This window comes from Pteropus vampyrus, unplaced genomic scaffold (genome assembly GCF_000151845.1).
Source record: "Pteropus vampyrus isolate Shadow unplaced genomic scaffold, Pvam_2.0 Scaffold126, whole genome shotgun sequence".
Classification (NCBI taxonomy): domain Eukaryota; kingdom Metazoa; phylum Chordata; class Mammalia; order Chiroptera; family Pteropodidae; genus Pteropus; species Pteropus vampyrus.
The window spans coordinates 379,875-395,917 of NW_011888907.1; the positions used below are offsets into that span (position 1 = coordinate 379,875).

The following is a 16,043-nucleotide window of genomic DNA, read 5'->3' on the forward strand; positions in this document are numbered from 1 at the left end:
ACACACACACACACCACCCCCCACCCCTACTTCTACTGACTGAGCTCCCAGACGGCTGAGCTGGGCCTTTACTCCCAAGGCAAGAAAGTGGAAGAATCTTCTCTAGGGAATTTTACTTGCTCAAGAGAAAAGACTCGATACTGACATCAGGGGTTCCCCACAAAACCCTATGCCATGGACAGACATTATCCATGTACTCACAGCGCCTAGTCAGCTTTTTTTCCCCAGTCATGTATGTGAGCAGACACCCAAGAATTACCATACATCCAAGGGAAGTGTCTAGTGTGAAAAATGGAGACTAAAACAAACAGGAAAAAAAGTAAGTTAAGGGGAAACTGAGACTATAATGGAAGAAGAAACTTTTTAAAGCTGTCATTAAGATCTTCAGATAAGGCATCCATGAAATAAAAACAATACTATAAAAAGGACATTCTGGAAATTAAAAAAAAAACAACTGTCAGGAATTAAAAATATGGTAGAAATGAAAAACTCTTTAGCAGTATTAGAAGATATGGAAACATTGAAAAATAGAGAAATTAGAGGATGCAGGGGTCAGCATCAGAATTATAAAAATTTCAGAAATAACAAAATAGGGGAGGGGGAGAAATCAACAACAATAAATGTTTTTTAATCCCAGAACTAAAGGTTATAGATTGCCAAATTGAAAGAAGCCTGTTGAATACACCAGCACAGTGAATGAAGTTAGACCCATAAGGTACAACGTGAAATTTGACATGAACTTAGGAATCGACAAGCTTGCATAAAGAAAATAAAAGGCAGGTCCCATACAAACAATGGAAATCAAAGTAGCTTTAAACTTCACCACCACAGCAGTACTGGGAAATGAGAAACCAGTGAAACAGTGCTTTGAGATTCTGAAAGAAATTATGTCCAGCCTATAATTCTATACCCAGTCCAACTAACCGGTGTGGCAGTAGAATAAGAAATGTTTTGGTATGCAAAATCTCAAAAATGATCTACACACTTTTTCTTCACCTAAATGTGTAGTAAAGCAAGAAAGAGGAAGACACGGAATCCAAGTGTCAAAATTCCGGGAAGAGAGGGAAAAGAGGAGCCCAGGATGCCCACTGTCCATGAAGGTGGAGGTGTACACACATGTACACAAGAAAAGGCCAAACCCCCAAACCAGGAAAAAGTCCTGATAAACAGGCCAAAGGGCTGATGGTAAAATGTAAACTGTTTCAATCTGTCTCTAGGGCAGTCAGCAAATGTACCAGAGCCTTAAATGTATATATAGCCTTTTACCTACCATTCCCATTCTAAGAATTTATCCTTTGCCCTAATTCTTGGTGTGCACAAAGATGTAACTATTAGAGATTTTGTTTTTAATAGAATAAAATTTTGAAACAGTTGCAGTGACCACTAGCAAGTGATGCAGATTACAAAAAGAAAACTAGTGGTAAGGTGTATAATGAAATACTAGATAGCTCTTAAAAAGTCAGGCGGAGAAAAACTAAATATTGACAATATAAAAACATTCATGATATGTTTTTTCTTTTTAAGATTTATGTATATGTATACATTTGCACACACATGCTCACACAGAATCAGGATATTACTGTTTGTTTCTTTGGGATTGTGTGTGTGTGTGTGTATGTGTGTGTCTGTCCTTTTGTGTTTTTCCATGTTTTCCAAGTTTTTGATACTGATCAGGTGTTATTTTTGAAGCCAAGGAAAAAGAAACATAAAAGATTTTTTTTAGTTTATTTGAAAAATATAGAAAGTGCAAAGAAGAAAACAATAATCATATTCTCACCACCTAGAATTAACCACTACTAACATTTAGCATTTTGCTTCAGTTTCTTTTTTCTTTCTGCATATTTTTAAAATATAATTAATATCAAAACAATGACCTTGGTTATCTTTTAGATTTGAGACTGGGCTGTTTTGGTTTTTTTTTTTTCCTTCTCACTCGCTCACTAGCTCACATTCATGCTCACTTGAGCTCATTCTCCTTCTCCCCCTCTCCCCTCCCCTCCCTCCCCCCCACTCCCTATCCCTCTCTCCCACGTCCTCCCTCTCCCCCTTCCTCCCTCCCTCCCACCTTCCCGGTTTTTATTCTTTTCTGTAATTCTCAAGTTTTCTCTGATGAGCATGTTTCACTTTTTAAAAGGGATAAACTGTTCTTTAAAATACATACAGTTCCTTAAAATACATACAGTTGACCCTCCATATCCTCAAGTTTCACATCTGCCGATTCGGTCAACCATGTGTTGAAAATAGTATCTGTGGTTGGGAATTCATGGATGCGGAGGGGCAACTGTATGTGTTTTTCTACATCATTTCATATGAGGGACTTGAACATCAGCAGATTTTGGTATCCACAGGGCATCCTGGCCCCAATCCCTGCCAGATAACCAAGGGGTGACTATGTAACAAATTATATGAGAGTGTTAAAACTATGAGTGGTAGAGAGAAAGCTGGACTGGACATCAGAGCCCTGACAGTTTATTCCTGGTTCTCTCGTGAACCAACAGAATGACCCTGGGCTAGTCACTAAACTCTCCAGATCTGCTTTCTCATCTATGAAATGAGAGGGTCGAACTGGAAAAAATTTCTATGGCGACTTACAGTTCTAAAAAATACTGTGATCCTAAATTAAGATTTAGAGAGAGTCTGTGGCACCACAAATAATGGACTCTTAAGTTCCTAATTTCTTGGTACCTAGTCTGTAGTACCGCGCTCCAAGTAAGAATCATTTTGAAGACCACTAGGAGAATTCTTTAGCATTCTTTTCCTACTCCCCATGTTCTTGGAAAAGAGATTCCATTTAGAACTGAAGTTTTAGATAAGCTGAAGGGACCATCTATTCTAACTCCTTTGTTTTATAGTTTAAGAAACTGAGCTCCAGAGAGATTGGGATTTGTTCAAATCACAAACTAGTCAGAGGCAGAGACCAGGTTTTCTGAGTCTCAGTCTGGAGCTTTTTATACTGCAACATGCTTTGTGCAGAACAGAATCAATCTTTGCAATGCCACCAGGACCTCATTTGCACTGTCACCAAAATGATCCTTGAGGGCAATTGTTCACTGTCCAAAACTATTGTGTCAGTCGACTGCAGTTTGATTTTGGGGAAAGTAACTGGGGGCCCAGGGAGGGGACGAAGGAGCTCATCTCTCCTTAACCTTTCCTCTTTAGGCCCGAGAAAGGGAAATAGCAATTTCATTTTTTCTTTCCTTTTCAGCTCCATAGCTTGCCTTTTCCCCTGGTAATTATGTAGCCAGAGATTATTTGTTTACAGAAACCACGTGAATCAGCCAGCCCCCAAAGGGTTAACACTCCCAAATTACGGGGTGGGTTAACAATAAACAGGATGTCCTCCAGAAATTAAATTTAAACCACTGTGACTCAGGCTGGCCCATCCTCTAACCAGATCACTGTCTGGGGTTATTATCGGTGGTTAATTATACCATTGGGTTTAGCAGCGGTATTGGTCAGTTTGGGCCAAGAGAAGCCAGGCAGGGGACAAGGGGGTGTGGAGGGAAGGGGCCTGGTAGAGGGGGTGGGCACAGCAGTGGAAGCGGGAGGTTTGAATGGAAGAGACTAAAAGTGGTCTAACCTGTCCCCTCAGGGCTCCTGCTGTGGCCCTCCTCCCTGAGCTGATTCCAGGGGTGCTTACCTGGCTCCTCCCACCTGGGGGGCGGGGGTGGTTCTGCCAATGTTTCTGCACCTGCTGGGATGCCCTGTGTTTGCTTTCTCTCCTGGCTGCCCTGCTTTTTGTCTCAGAATGGTAGAATCAGAATTTTCAGCACCTTAAGGAAGATTCTAGATTAGCTAGTTTAATATTCTTGCTTCACAGAGTAGGAAATTAAGGCACAGGGCAGTAGTTACCTGCTGGGGACAGCCTGCTCAGCGGAGGTGGGGGCAGGGGTTAGTGCCCAGGCTGAGACTCCTAGACCGTGCCCATCCTTCCATTATGCCAAGCTGTCGTCCATTTCCAAGTGGGGCACCCGAGGTGCAGGGCTTCCTAGCAAGTTCAAGGCAGATTTGGACTGGATTTCAGATTCTTCTCGGAGTTCAGCTGCATTTCAGTTTTATCCGTTCACACAGGAAATAACCCAGCCTGGCTGGTTCTTAATGTCCCTGCAATTTGTCATCTTTCCCCAGCCATAGAAGAAGCCCTTCAGAGCCACAGTTCGTCCATCTACAGAGGAGTAGTGAAGCACCAAATACAAGCGATAAGTGGCTTTTACGGTGTTTTTAAAGGCTCATTTTCAAGGATGTAACAATCCAAGTGAGCCTGTAATTTCTGACTTTGCAGCTCTTCGAGACACAAGGTTTATGTTGACTGTTATTTGTACACATCTCCCCTTTGCTGTCTTCACCTTCGCAATGTATTTAAACAACAGACTATTAGTAGAAAGGATGCTCTGGAGCAGAAGGTGGTGCCCAGGACATCCATCTGACACTGTCCATGGGAGGATGACTGTCCATCCCAGAACCCACCTGGCTGCTGATGGTCCTAGACCCACAGGGCACATGGGACAAGTGGCGGGGAGCAAGCCACCGCCACTGTTCTTTACCCTTCTGGGGGACAAGTGGCCTGTATTTCATCAGTGCTTTTCAGCCACATCCTTCCCCATTTCTCCTAACGTCCTTCTTTGTCTCTTTCTCTTACAGGATTCCTTTCAAGATCGGGCAGCCCAAGAAACAGATTGTCCCCAAAACAGTGAGTAAATCGATTCTTTCCTTTTAAGAGTCAGTTCTGTCTCGGATGGCCTTTGCATGGAGCCAGAGCTTGGACTCAGCAGTCGTGGGGTTGGGAAGGCAGAACCGAGACTTTATCATTGCCGGTCACACAGCTCTGGGACCCCACAGAGACAGGAGCTTGCAGGGCCCTCCTGTCCTGGAGCATTTTCCTTCAGCTCAGCCTGGGTGGGCGGAAGAAGTGGGTTCCACAGGTGAGGAGGAACATACTGCTTCCGACAGCCCAGGGCTGGACTCTGGGCCTCAGTCTGCACATTCCTAGGTGGGCACCTGAAACAGAGACCCCTGCCAAGGACACATCCCAAGCCTTTATCTCAGGCCACCTCAGGTCCGCACAAAAGACTAGGTCCCTTTCTCTCTGCCGTTAAATGCATTCCTAGCCAGGACCAACAGTCACTCAGCACATGGGGATAGTTGAATCCTAACCCCCTCGTAAGCCCACAGTGTCTATCCCTGTTTTATCTCCAGAATGGGACAGGAAGAGAATCATATCTTCTTGGAAAGTTAGAGCTGGAAGCCCTTAGAGATCATCTAATTCAACCTCCTGATTTTTCCTGATAAGAAAACCAAGACCATGGAGTCACAGTGACTTTCTAAGGTTAGAAAAAGTAATGCTGACAGAGCTGGAGTTAGAACTCAAGCCTGAGCCTCTGTTTAATACTCCTTCCATTGCTTCACGCAGGCTGTGAAGGTCTGCCAAGGCTTGGGGATTCCGGTAAAAAATGGCCGCTTTGCCTTGTCACTCACAGATCTGAGCAAGGCTCTTGGTTTAACGTGGGAGACCATAACTATAGAGCATCTCTCATTGTAACAGTTCCAGGAAGCCTGGTGGAGCCCTTAACTGCCATCCCAGCCCCTGGCGGTTCTCTTTTTCTAAATAACCTCACCCCTCCTTGGCTCAGGACTCAGAACTATAGGAAAAATATTGTTTCAGTTTGGCGGGAAGGGGACTTCAGCACGCATCTGACCAATGGCTCTATCTTCGGGAAATCCAAAGTTAGATCACTTAAAAGGAAATGGGCCCGCATTAAAAGAGCCCTCCCCTTTTCAAGCAAAGGCAGACCGAGGACAGACTCTCAGTTGACCTCCCATGCAGAGGCTGACCATCTGTGAAGGCTCTCAGCTGAAGCGCAAAGAATCTGGGCGTGCAAGTGTTGGGCTCTAGCCGGCTACAGGAAGTGGGAAGGTGTGGCTTTGAGTCTCCAGAGTTTAATCCAGGGCAGATCTGAAAAGGAAGTGGTTTGGAGAAGGGTCTTTTATTCCCAACATTCACTACCAAAAAACAAAAATATAACAAAAATCCTCCCAACTCCCCATCCTTTATCGAGGTGGCCTTTGTTCTCCACAGAACAGTATAGGCTAGAATGCAGTTTCTAGCTTCTTTGCCAGAGTTTGTTGACGGAAAGATCTGTGGGTGTATTAGGCTGAGGAGTGGCAGGGACGCCCCAAGGGAAGGGCAGATGCACAGCCTGAGAAAACCCTCATGCCTGTGTGGCCTTCTGTGAGCCGTGGCTCCCTCTCGCTTCCTAGCATCGGCCTCGCTCAGGATGGAGCTGTGATCCTCTAACGGTGGCATCAGCTCCCTGCAGACCGGGCATCGAATAGCGGCTAGGAGGCCGGATTCCGAAGGCTCCCTGCCTGGATTCCCATCCTGGCTCTGGATGTGCTGTCTGTGACCTTAAGCAAGTTTCTCGCCCCCTCCGAGCCTCAGTTTTCTCCTTTGTAAAATGAGGGTGATGCTAGGACCTACATCATTGCCGTCTGATGAGTCTCACATGAGGTGGTGCATCTGAAGCACTTCATCCAGCATCTGGCACATAGTAAGGCCTCAGTAAACACTAACTACATCGCAGGAAGACGCCAACTTGACTCTCTTTTTAAACCACCAAGAACTCCACCGGTCGTCCTACATCCCCCGGTGCAGTGAAGTGTAGGCTGGAACAGAGTTGTTTGTTCCCTCAACTCCCAGGCAGCACTGAAGTGTCTGCAGCAAGACCTTGCCTCTCAGAGTCTCGCTCTCCACCCGCAAACTCCCTGCTGGCCCCCCAGACAGGCCGGGGCTGTGTAGTTGTCTCAGCATCTCTGCAGCTGCCCCCAACAGAGGTGACGCACTCTGTTGTTCTTGCCCAGGCACTTTCAGGGAGGGAAGCAGATGGGGCTGCCTGGGTTATTGGAAGTCACAGCACCCCTGTCGTGGGAAGAAATGCTCACGTTATCTTCAGAGAGTTTCAGGAGGTTTTTGGCTCAAGGCACCCAGCTGTCAGACACAAAGGAAGCATTGTGTGTCTGCCCTCGCTGTTCTCCTGTGCCCAGGTTATTAATGCAGATTCCATTATTGTCACAGCTTTGGCTGGAATGGCATGTTCTCTGCAGGGGCTGACCAATGGAGCCGAAGTGGAAGAACAGAAGCTCCCCTACCTCCCCATCCTAACCTGCTCAGTCCCCTCTGCGCCCCCGTCCCTCAGTCCTGTAAAGTAGCTGGAGCATCTTAGTGTGGCTAACAGAAGCTGTACCTCCCTCCATATACCGGAGGGCTGGGAGAGAGCTCTCTGGGTCTCACACACAAAGAAAAGCACACACTTTGAGTCCTAGCTAGTGGGCGCCTTGTGAAGTCAGGCAACAGAGAGTCCCACCACGTGGAGCCTTCACTTGAGAAATATTTCCAGGTGCAAGGTGGAGGGGCCCTCAGCCTCATTCCTGTCCTGTTGTAACGTGCCACAGGGAGGCTGCTCTCCCGAGCAGGCTTACAGAGGGGGCTTCGCAGCTGGTCTTTTTCACTTCACCAAGAGTGTAAGTTTGGGTGGGAACTCAGCCCATTCATTCGATTAACAAGTACTGAGCTCCCGCTGTGTGCCAGCTTGTCCTCAGCATTGGGGAGAGCGGCGAGCTGGTGAGCTGCGCAGTCCTTCCCTTCCACCCCGAGCCTTCTAGAATGCAGGGAGCAGCCAAGGCGGATGTCCCATGCTCGTGCTCAGTCAGTCCTCCCTACGCTAACCTCGCCAGCCAACCCGCCCACCGTGACCTGCTGACGGTCGCGCACATGTGTTTACACTTGCATTGTTGACTGGGGTCCAGCTGCCTTTTTGGCAAAGGCATCAAGCATTCAGAGATGTTCAGATCTTTTGTGTTTGGCTGTTTCCCTCAGAATGGATAGACCTTGGAATGAGACGCCAGTGTTTCCCTTTATTCTCCATCCGAGAGGCTAGTATCCCCCCAGATCCTTCCCCAGTGGAGGAGAGATGTGGGGACTGAGCTACAGAAGCAGCCCACACTTGGCGACCAGAACCAGAGGAGGTGAAACGTTCACGACCTTCTCTTACGCTGTCAGATGAGTTGCATAAAGTCGAAGGACCAAGCTCCCATTCTGACAAGCTTCTCAGCCTCTAGTGTGAGACCTCGAGCTTCTCATCAGCCAGAATGATCCAGCCCATTTGGAAACGTGCAGTCCTTCTCTGTGCAAGTCCAGGCATCCCAGCCAGGGGACCAGGTGTTCTTTGACATCCCACACACACACCAGGATGCTTGGGGATTGCAACAGACAGTGCCGGGAGCCAGGGCAGCAGCTCCGGTGGGTCTGCAGGCGCTCACCTCCCCCCTCAGAGCACCTCCTCGGTGGGTTCATCTTCAGGAGAGCTGCATCCTGGCCAAGACAGCCTTAATTTTAATTTCATCTTTTTATGGTGCAGTAGTGGGGACACTTTTAATATGTAAAGACTATGCTCAGTTGTCACATCCAGTAAAGTCAGAAAGGAGATGTGTCCGGTGAAAAGAGGCCCCAGCACAGCTCCCAGGCACAGGACTTCACACTTAGCCAAATTCAGGGATGTCCTAGCTATCAGTGGACCATGTGCTTTTTGTCGCTTCTCCTCTCTGCACCCCAGTGCCGGGAGGAACAGGGCAACGCCACCTGCAAGCCAGGCTCCCTGCTCTGTGCTCCACATATACTGCTGTGGGTCTTCCCATAAGCCAGTGAGGCTGACACTGTTACCCTGCTTCCTTGTCAGCCCCTGAAATTTATGTGAGGCCAGATGAAATATCCCGTTTCATTAGACAAAAAACAGACTAAGAATGTTAGGTAATGCTCTTTACGCTGCACAGCTAATAGTCAGAGTTCATGTCTTATCCGCCTCTGCCAAATCCTCTCCGGGCTCCCTCCCGGCACTGGGAGAAAGGACTAGACCGACCTCAGTGCGGACACCAAAGGGCCCAGGCAAGGCCCTTTCGCTCCAGAACAAATCTCCGACCTGCGGTCGGGCCGGAGGCCTTTGAGGTCTTTGGCTGCGACTCTGATTCCTGTCCAATTCCAAATCCCCTGTGACAGGTGACACTTTAAACTCTTAGCGGGCACATATGCTTTAGTGAGAGTGAATTTTGGATTTTTTTCTGAGCAGCAGTTTTTGGTGGATCATAAGGAAGGCGATGATGAAAATGTTGGGTTCCTGGAGAGAGAAAGAGTGGGTCTGCTGAAAAGAGGGGGAGAGATGATAGGATGAGGCACCGGTGTGAGTTTTACCTCATACCTCGGTGTAAGGTTCTAGATGCTGGGGTCATAAAATCAGCGAAAGATCATGTGTTCCTCCTTCTAAATTTTCCAGTTCAAATAGGAAGGTGACATGCCGCTGTGCCCTGAGGACCTGAGCCGAGTCAGGTCCACGTCATTCTCTGACTGCACCCGCCCGAGCCCTCCACAGGGCTTCCTGCCGATTGCAGTGTGCGTGCGTGTGTGTGTGTGTGTGTGTGTTGTCTCCTTTACCAAGGCCCACGTCTGTGTTATTCACCAGGGTATCCCTCGCTCCTGGCAGAATGCATCACACTTAAAAGGTTCTCATTAATGTTTGCGGGATAAATGAGTGTAGCTAAGAAAATAAAAGGAACCTAAGTTCTAGGCTTGCTTTGCCACTCACTAGCCCTCCATCCTTACATCAGTCACATTCCGTCTCTGGGCTTCATTCTCCTCATATGTAATGCGAAATAATTGGCCTGAATAATGTCCTGCCTTTTACCTAATTTACCTAATTTAGGATTTACCTAAATCCAAATGTGGAGTATGAGGTCGATAGGTTTAGGATATTCTTTCACTGGGGCACAGTTGCTGGAAGGGCCTCCTGGTAAAGAGCTGTGGGGCTTTGATGGTTTCTGCAAATTTGTATTCCCTGACCTTTGACCTGTAATAAAAATGAGCCGGGATTTAGGGCTCTTGGGGGAGCAGCCAAGAAGCCATCATTATTAGGTCATGGCTTTAATTCCTCAGCAAGCACCTTTTTCCCTTTAGTGGAATGGCGGTTAAGAGCACAGGCCTAGGAACTCAGCCTCTTACAGTGGTGTGACCTTGCACAGGTAGCTTCACCTCTGTCCCCGTGACCTCGGTACAGCGAGGGCCAGTATACCTACCTCCCGACTAAATTGTGAAGGAGAAGCCATTCTTGGAAGCACACAGTGAGCACGCCGTTCCCATAGCTGGTTTCATTTCTCAGAGCACCTCAGCGCAGAGGCTCTACAGGCAGCCAAGGAGACAGTCATACCGCCTCTGTGGGAGAACAGGAAGGAGAGGCCTCTCATCTGTCCCCTCCTTTAGGCTCTAAGGTGTCATTAACTTCACAGGCCACTCTTCTGAGAACCATTGCCCAGGCCCCATTTTACAGATGGGGAAATTCAGGCATCGAAGTGCAAGTCACTTTCTTAACTTCACCTGACATGTAGATGGCAGAATTGGATCCAGGACTCATACCCGTTGGGTTTAAATATTGCTGGCATCAGGGAAATCTGATAACTAACTAGGAATTTAGGGAGCCTTGCAGAAGTCGGTAGTAATGGTATTTGTATTTGGTTTATCCCAGCACACAGAGCGAGGGTACGTGATCTTCCTTGATCTACCCTGACCCTAGCAGGTGGCAGGACCTGTGAGGAAACCTGGGCTGTGACTGGGAGGTGACCTGCTTGGGCCTCAGAGCTGTGAAGTGGCAGAGATGGAACTGAAGTCCAGACCCACCCATTCCTCTGTGCCTGCCTGTCTCTCTGGCTGAGTGTCAGTCACATCCTGAGCAGCTTACCTGCCACAGAAGGGGAGGGTGAAAAGAAGGAACACAGAGCCCCATCCCCCCATCCCCCGTGGTGGAAGAACAGAGCCTAATCCGCTGGTACTTGCCTGGCTGGCACATCTGGGAGGGGAGTCTCTCACCCTAAATAAGCACTTAATTAATTTGGGAACACAGGGGTTCTGTGTCATTAACGACCTGCTAGTGCCTGCATGAACGGGATGGTGTTGTTTCTGCAGACCCGGGAAGGGTGTGGAGGGAGGATCAAGAGGCTGGCAGATTTTTTCCAACCTGTTGTCATTTCTCCGATGATTGAGTTCTCTCTCTCTTACAGGTGGAGAGAGACTTTGAAAGGGAGTATGGAAAACTCCAGCAGTGAGTGTCAAACCCCAGAAAGATATGGGGGCGGGGAGAGTTGGGGAAGGGCAAGAGCCTTCTGCCAGGTCTCACTTCCTGCATGGTTTTATCTGCTCGCCACCCGGTAGTGGGCTGCCCCTCTGCCCGTCAGCACCCTGGTAGCCTAGAGCGGCTCAGTTCACCACCTGCCAGAAATTCTCCCCGAACTGATGGCTGTGTGACAGTTGTTAACTTGTAGCCTTTGGGTGCTGGGCCTCATGCAGAGCTCGTAGTGGTCCATTAGTCAGTGGAAAAATTCCCCACAGAGAGGGGTCCCTTCTCCTCCTGGCAGGCATTCCATGTCAGGTTGGGCTTCCCTCAGGTAGATAGAAGGAAAGGGGGCCGAAAGCCAGTTGGCGATGCCCGGTACCAAGTCCGCACCCCTCCCTTGCAGGCTGGAAGAGCAGACCAGGAAGCTACAAAAGGACATGAAGAAGAGCACGGATGCTGACCTGGGTAGGGGGCACGTCTTCCAAGATGGGCCTGGACTGGGTGGGGCACAGGTGGATGTCCTCCTTCAGTCACCTTAGGGCTAGCTTTGAAGTAAGTACACTTAGTAGATGTCTGAAAAATGTCCCTGAAAAGTGACCCGAGATCACTCTTCACTTAGATCCCCACTTACCCCTTTCCCTGGGTACAGCAGCAGCCACCACAGCTGGATGGATTGCTGGCTTCTGTGGTCTGTGCCACAGAGCCTCAGGTTAGTGTCATCCAGAGGACACAGGCACGTCTGAACGTGACCGCCCTCACTTTTGGCCCCTGATGTCTCCAAACTATGTGTGTAGCAAGCCAGGGGACTGCTTTTGGCGTCCGTCTGTTATTTAAGTTAGTTCTGAGTTAGCTGGATGGCATCTTTTTCGTTCCCCACTGCCTTTCCAGTAAGGGCAATGCTGTGACCTGTGGCTTCCTTTCCTTCTTATTACCACGTGTCATTGAAACCAGCGCTTGCCTAGCTATGCCAAATCTGGCTTTGTTTTGCCAATAAAGTTTTATTGGAACACAGCCACATCCATTCTTTAAGTATTGTCTGTGGCAGAATTAAGTAGTTGCAGCAGAAACCGTGTGGCCCGCCAAGCCCGAAATCTGGACTCTAGCTCTTTACAGTAAGTTTGCCGCCTGGCAAAGCGTGCTACTACTTTTGTCCCCTAAACCACAATGCATCTCCCAGCCACCTGGAGAGGTTTTTTAATGCATGTTCCTGGATTCTATACTTACTGAATTAGAATCTTTGCAGCTACAAATCTGCATTTCTTACAGCTTCCCACCCAGTGATTCTGTTATAATCCAGAGTCTAGAACGTTGTCATTGCAGCAGGTAAAGCTGCCCAAAAAGATTATCCAGAACAGCGTCATGTGGTCTGGAATGAACATTATGCAATAAGGACTAGTGTCTTATGGTTTTGTGGTACTTTGTAGTTTTTATGGCCTCTGGCCATGGGTGGAGGTCATCTGGATACAGGCCTCTGGACTGAGGGAGGACCGGGAGTCCCGAGGACAAAGCCTTGACATCTGTTCCTTCACAAGTTCACTGAGCTTTGACTTCTTACAGCCATGTCCAAATCTGCTGTGAAGATATCCTTGGACTTGCTCTCCAATCCCCTCTGTGAGCAAGACCAGGACTTTCTGAACATGGTGACAGCCCTAGACACGGCCATGAAACGGATGGATGCCTTCAACCAGGAAAAGGTGACTGGGGTCTGGGTCTCCCCCTTCTCATGGCTTCTATCTGGAGGAAGACCCACATGGAGTCCTTAACAGGGCTCAGGCTCCCCTCTGAGCACCCTCGCCCTCTATGGCCCATGTTCCCAAGCCATGTGAGCACGTTCCTGGCAGCCCTGCTTCCCGTGGCTCCCACAGGCTCTCATCACTCACAGTGAGGCCAGGAGGGAGACCCCAGTCAGCTCTGCCCACCCACCTTCCTCCCTGAGCACAGCCGTTATCAGCCTGGGCAGGCTGCGGCCAGCAGAACAAGAGCCGACCGGGGACAAGGACAGGGTGCTCCCTGTTGCCCTTCAGGCTTCCTGGTCACCATCTCTGCCTCACTTCCACAGCAGTTAGGGGTGCCGGCCTCGCTTGTCCTCTGGGTCCTCTCCCTGCTGAGCTCTCTGGGTACCCCTGATAGGTCTCCTTTCTCTTCTCTAGAACTGGGAGCCTCCTCCCAGTTTTGATGTCATTGGGTTTTTCTTTTTACAGGTGAACCAGATTCAAAAGACCGTGATCGAGCCCTTAAAAAAGTGAGTAAAGGGGACCACAGGCTCGGAGCACTTACTAGAAAGGCAGGTCAACTGGTCAACTGGGGACTGAATATTATTTCTAGTAGCCTGTCCCCAGACTTTCATGGGGCTGATAGGAAACTCAGCAGAAACACTGGCGACATGATCTGCAGCCCTAGGGTGGACACTCCTGGTAGCCTCAGAGCACCCACCATCGTCCAGATGTGGTCAGTGGTGGCAGGCACTTGTGATCTTCCACAGCAGCCGGCAATTGCTCCAGTGGTCATTTTGCCATTTTTCCCTTTGTTCCTGCTTGAGGACCGGTGGGACCAGAGCTTGCTGAATTAAGCTAGCAGAGATTTTGGCCAGCCCTCAGCGGAGATGAGCAAGGCCTTTCATCTCTCGGCCGGATTGAGAGAGCAGCTGCCTGCAGCACTCGGCTTTTGAAATGTGGGGGTGGCCGCACATGGGGAAGGGTGCAGCAGCCGGGTCCCGCCTGGGAAGGTCCCCTAACTCATGACCTGTCAGGGTCAGAAATTCTTCTGTGAGACTCCCCTTCTGTTAGGCAGGCTCTGGTCAGGGATCAGACGGGCCTATTCCCTGGGGCCCCTAAGGGGTGGGCATTGCCTTGAAGCTCCCGAATCACTTCATCTTCTTCCCTGGCCTCTCCCAGGCAGCCTCTGACCTAGAAAGGCTCCACTCCAGCCCGGCAGCTGCACTTTATTACCTCTCTGTGGTGGTCCCTGGCAGTTGCCTCACCAGGGCCCGGGTAATGAGGCTCCGCTAATTACCATTAGGCTGGATCAGGGCCCGGAGGGAGATGAGAGAGCAGGTTTTGATCCTCCAGCCCCTGGTGCTGGGGTTGTTGAGCTCCTTGCTCCCTGTTCGGGTCCAAGGGGTGGGGTTTGGGAAAGCTTTCTAAACTGGGCTGTCTGGAGGCTCCGCCACCGCAGGGAGGCTGAACCTGGCGCAGAAAATGATTTCTCTCCTCACCCCTGCACCCCGGCTCCTTCCACGGACTCTGGACCCCTGGCCCCTAAGTCCTGCTCAGCCCCAGGTCTCGGGGTCACGGGAGCAGCTGGGCGCTGAGGAGGCCAGTGGTCAGGAGGGAGCTGTCCGAAGGACTTCCATTGCTTGTGACTTTCCGACCCGGTCTCCCGGACCGAGGGCTCCGAGCTGCGTGGGAAGGACCACGGTCAGAACAGAACCTGCCTGTGGAGGTCCCAGGGGCTGCCATGGAGGCTGCCGTGGACACCCACAGCTGGCAGAGCTAGGCAAGGGGACACCAGCTCAGAGAACTGGGGGACTGACTCCTGTCTCGATTTCACAACCAACGAGGCGGCCTTGAAATCTGATGCCTGGTTTCTGGAGCCAAATGGAGAGAAATCCCGGCTGCTTCCCACCACCATAGCGGCCCACCACCTGCCAGGAAGGTGGGTGAGTGGCAGAGGGGGCGGTCACCATCTCCGCAGCAGATCCGCTGACCTCTGTGTGAGCCCCGGGCCTGCCTGGCTACCCAGGCTGGCTTCTGTGCATCCCAGAGCCGACATGCGATCTCCCCCAACCACATAAAACCGGCATTGCCTGTTGCCTCCTCTTGCCAGGAGAAGAAGCTCCCAGGGACCCCAGCACCGGAAACAGGAAACTGCAGCTTTCCTGTCCTCTGATGAAGAGCACTGCCACATGGCCACCCTACCGCCCCCAGCCTCCCCCCAGGGGGCTCGGCCTCTAATCCCCCAGTCTCTGGGCCGCGTTCACATGGTCGGATGGGGATGCTTTCAATTTCCCTTTCCTGGTGGGTGGAAGATCCCGGCTGTGTGGGCACAGATTGAGGAATGGCAGGCATTCCCCACCAGGGCCGGCTGCTCCCAGCCCACCTCCCAGCCGGCCTCTTTCTGCCTCCCCCTTCCCCTCCTCCCTCTCGTGCTGCCTCTTCACCCTACGCTTACCCAGGGGTGGCAGTTTGCTGTCAAACCTTAGGACAGGCAAGAAACAGGCAGTCGCCGTGGGCAGAGCTCCAGCGAGTACCCGGTGTAGGCCGAGCCCCGTTCTCCCATCTTAGAGGACAGACATGTAGTCGAGGAGCTTAAGGTCTAGTGCAGAAGCCTTGACGGCATTCTCAAGGAAGTAGACCAGTATAACACCTGCCAAGGGGTGCAGTGCAGTGGAGCGGAGCGGAGAGAGTACTGGACGGGCAGTCCCAGCCTGCCCGACCCGGCCCGTGACCTTGGCCAGGTCCCCGCTCCTCTAAGACGGCTCCCCCACCTGTGGAAAGGGAGAGCCGAACCAAACAAGGAGTGGCAGTCAGTGCTCAGCAGAGGGAGGGACACGTTAGTGGCTGAAATGGCAAGTTGAGCTGCCTGTGGAGGGCAGAGAATTTGGGGCCTCAGCCCAGGGACTTCCTGTTCCACCTGACTGCTGATGTTCAAGGGGAGCGGGAAGCTGAGCAGAAAGGGTCTCACTGTCCGGCCTTGGGTCTTTGCGGCAGCCCAGTAAAAGTGCGGACTTCGTGCCTCAGGGAGAGCTGAGTCCCCCATCCTCACCAGGCCAAGTCATCAGGTACCTCTATGGCTGCAGGGCTTGTCCGGGAGGGCCCACGCGCTGCGCTTGACATCACCTCCCTGCCGACTTCCCTCACCTGACCTCGAGGTGGAGGAAAGCTGGGCAGTGCC

General features: G+C 50.5%; 1 protein-coding gene across 2 annotated transcripts in view; it reads left to right on the forward strand.

The window, feature by feature from the left end:
• Positions 1-16,043, forward strand: part of BIN3 (bridging integrator 3) — a 38,169-nt gene that overhangs the window by 15,341 nt on the left and 6,785 nt on the right. Inside the window, exons 2-7 of one of the 2 annotated variants that reach the window (XM_011366642.2) lie at positions 4,642-4,690; positions 5,197-5,326; positions 11,098-11,138; positions 11,554-11,615; positions 12,708-12,844; positions 13,352-13,392. In XM_011366642.2, coding sequence (XP_011364944.1) covers positions 11,588-11,615; positions 12,708-12,844; positions 13,352-13,392 — 206 coding nt within the window. In that variant the 5' untranslated portion in view covers positions 4,642-4,690; positions 5,197-5,326; positions 11,098-11,138; positions 11,554-11,587. The remainder of the gene's footprint in view (positions 1-4,641; positions 4,691-5,196; positions 5,327-11,097; positions 11,139-11,553; positions 11,616-12,707; positions 12,845-13,351; positions 13,393-16,043) is intronic. The other variant, XM_011366641.2, reaches the window with a different exon arrangement.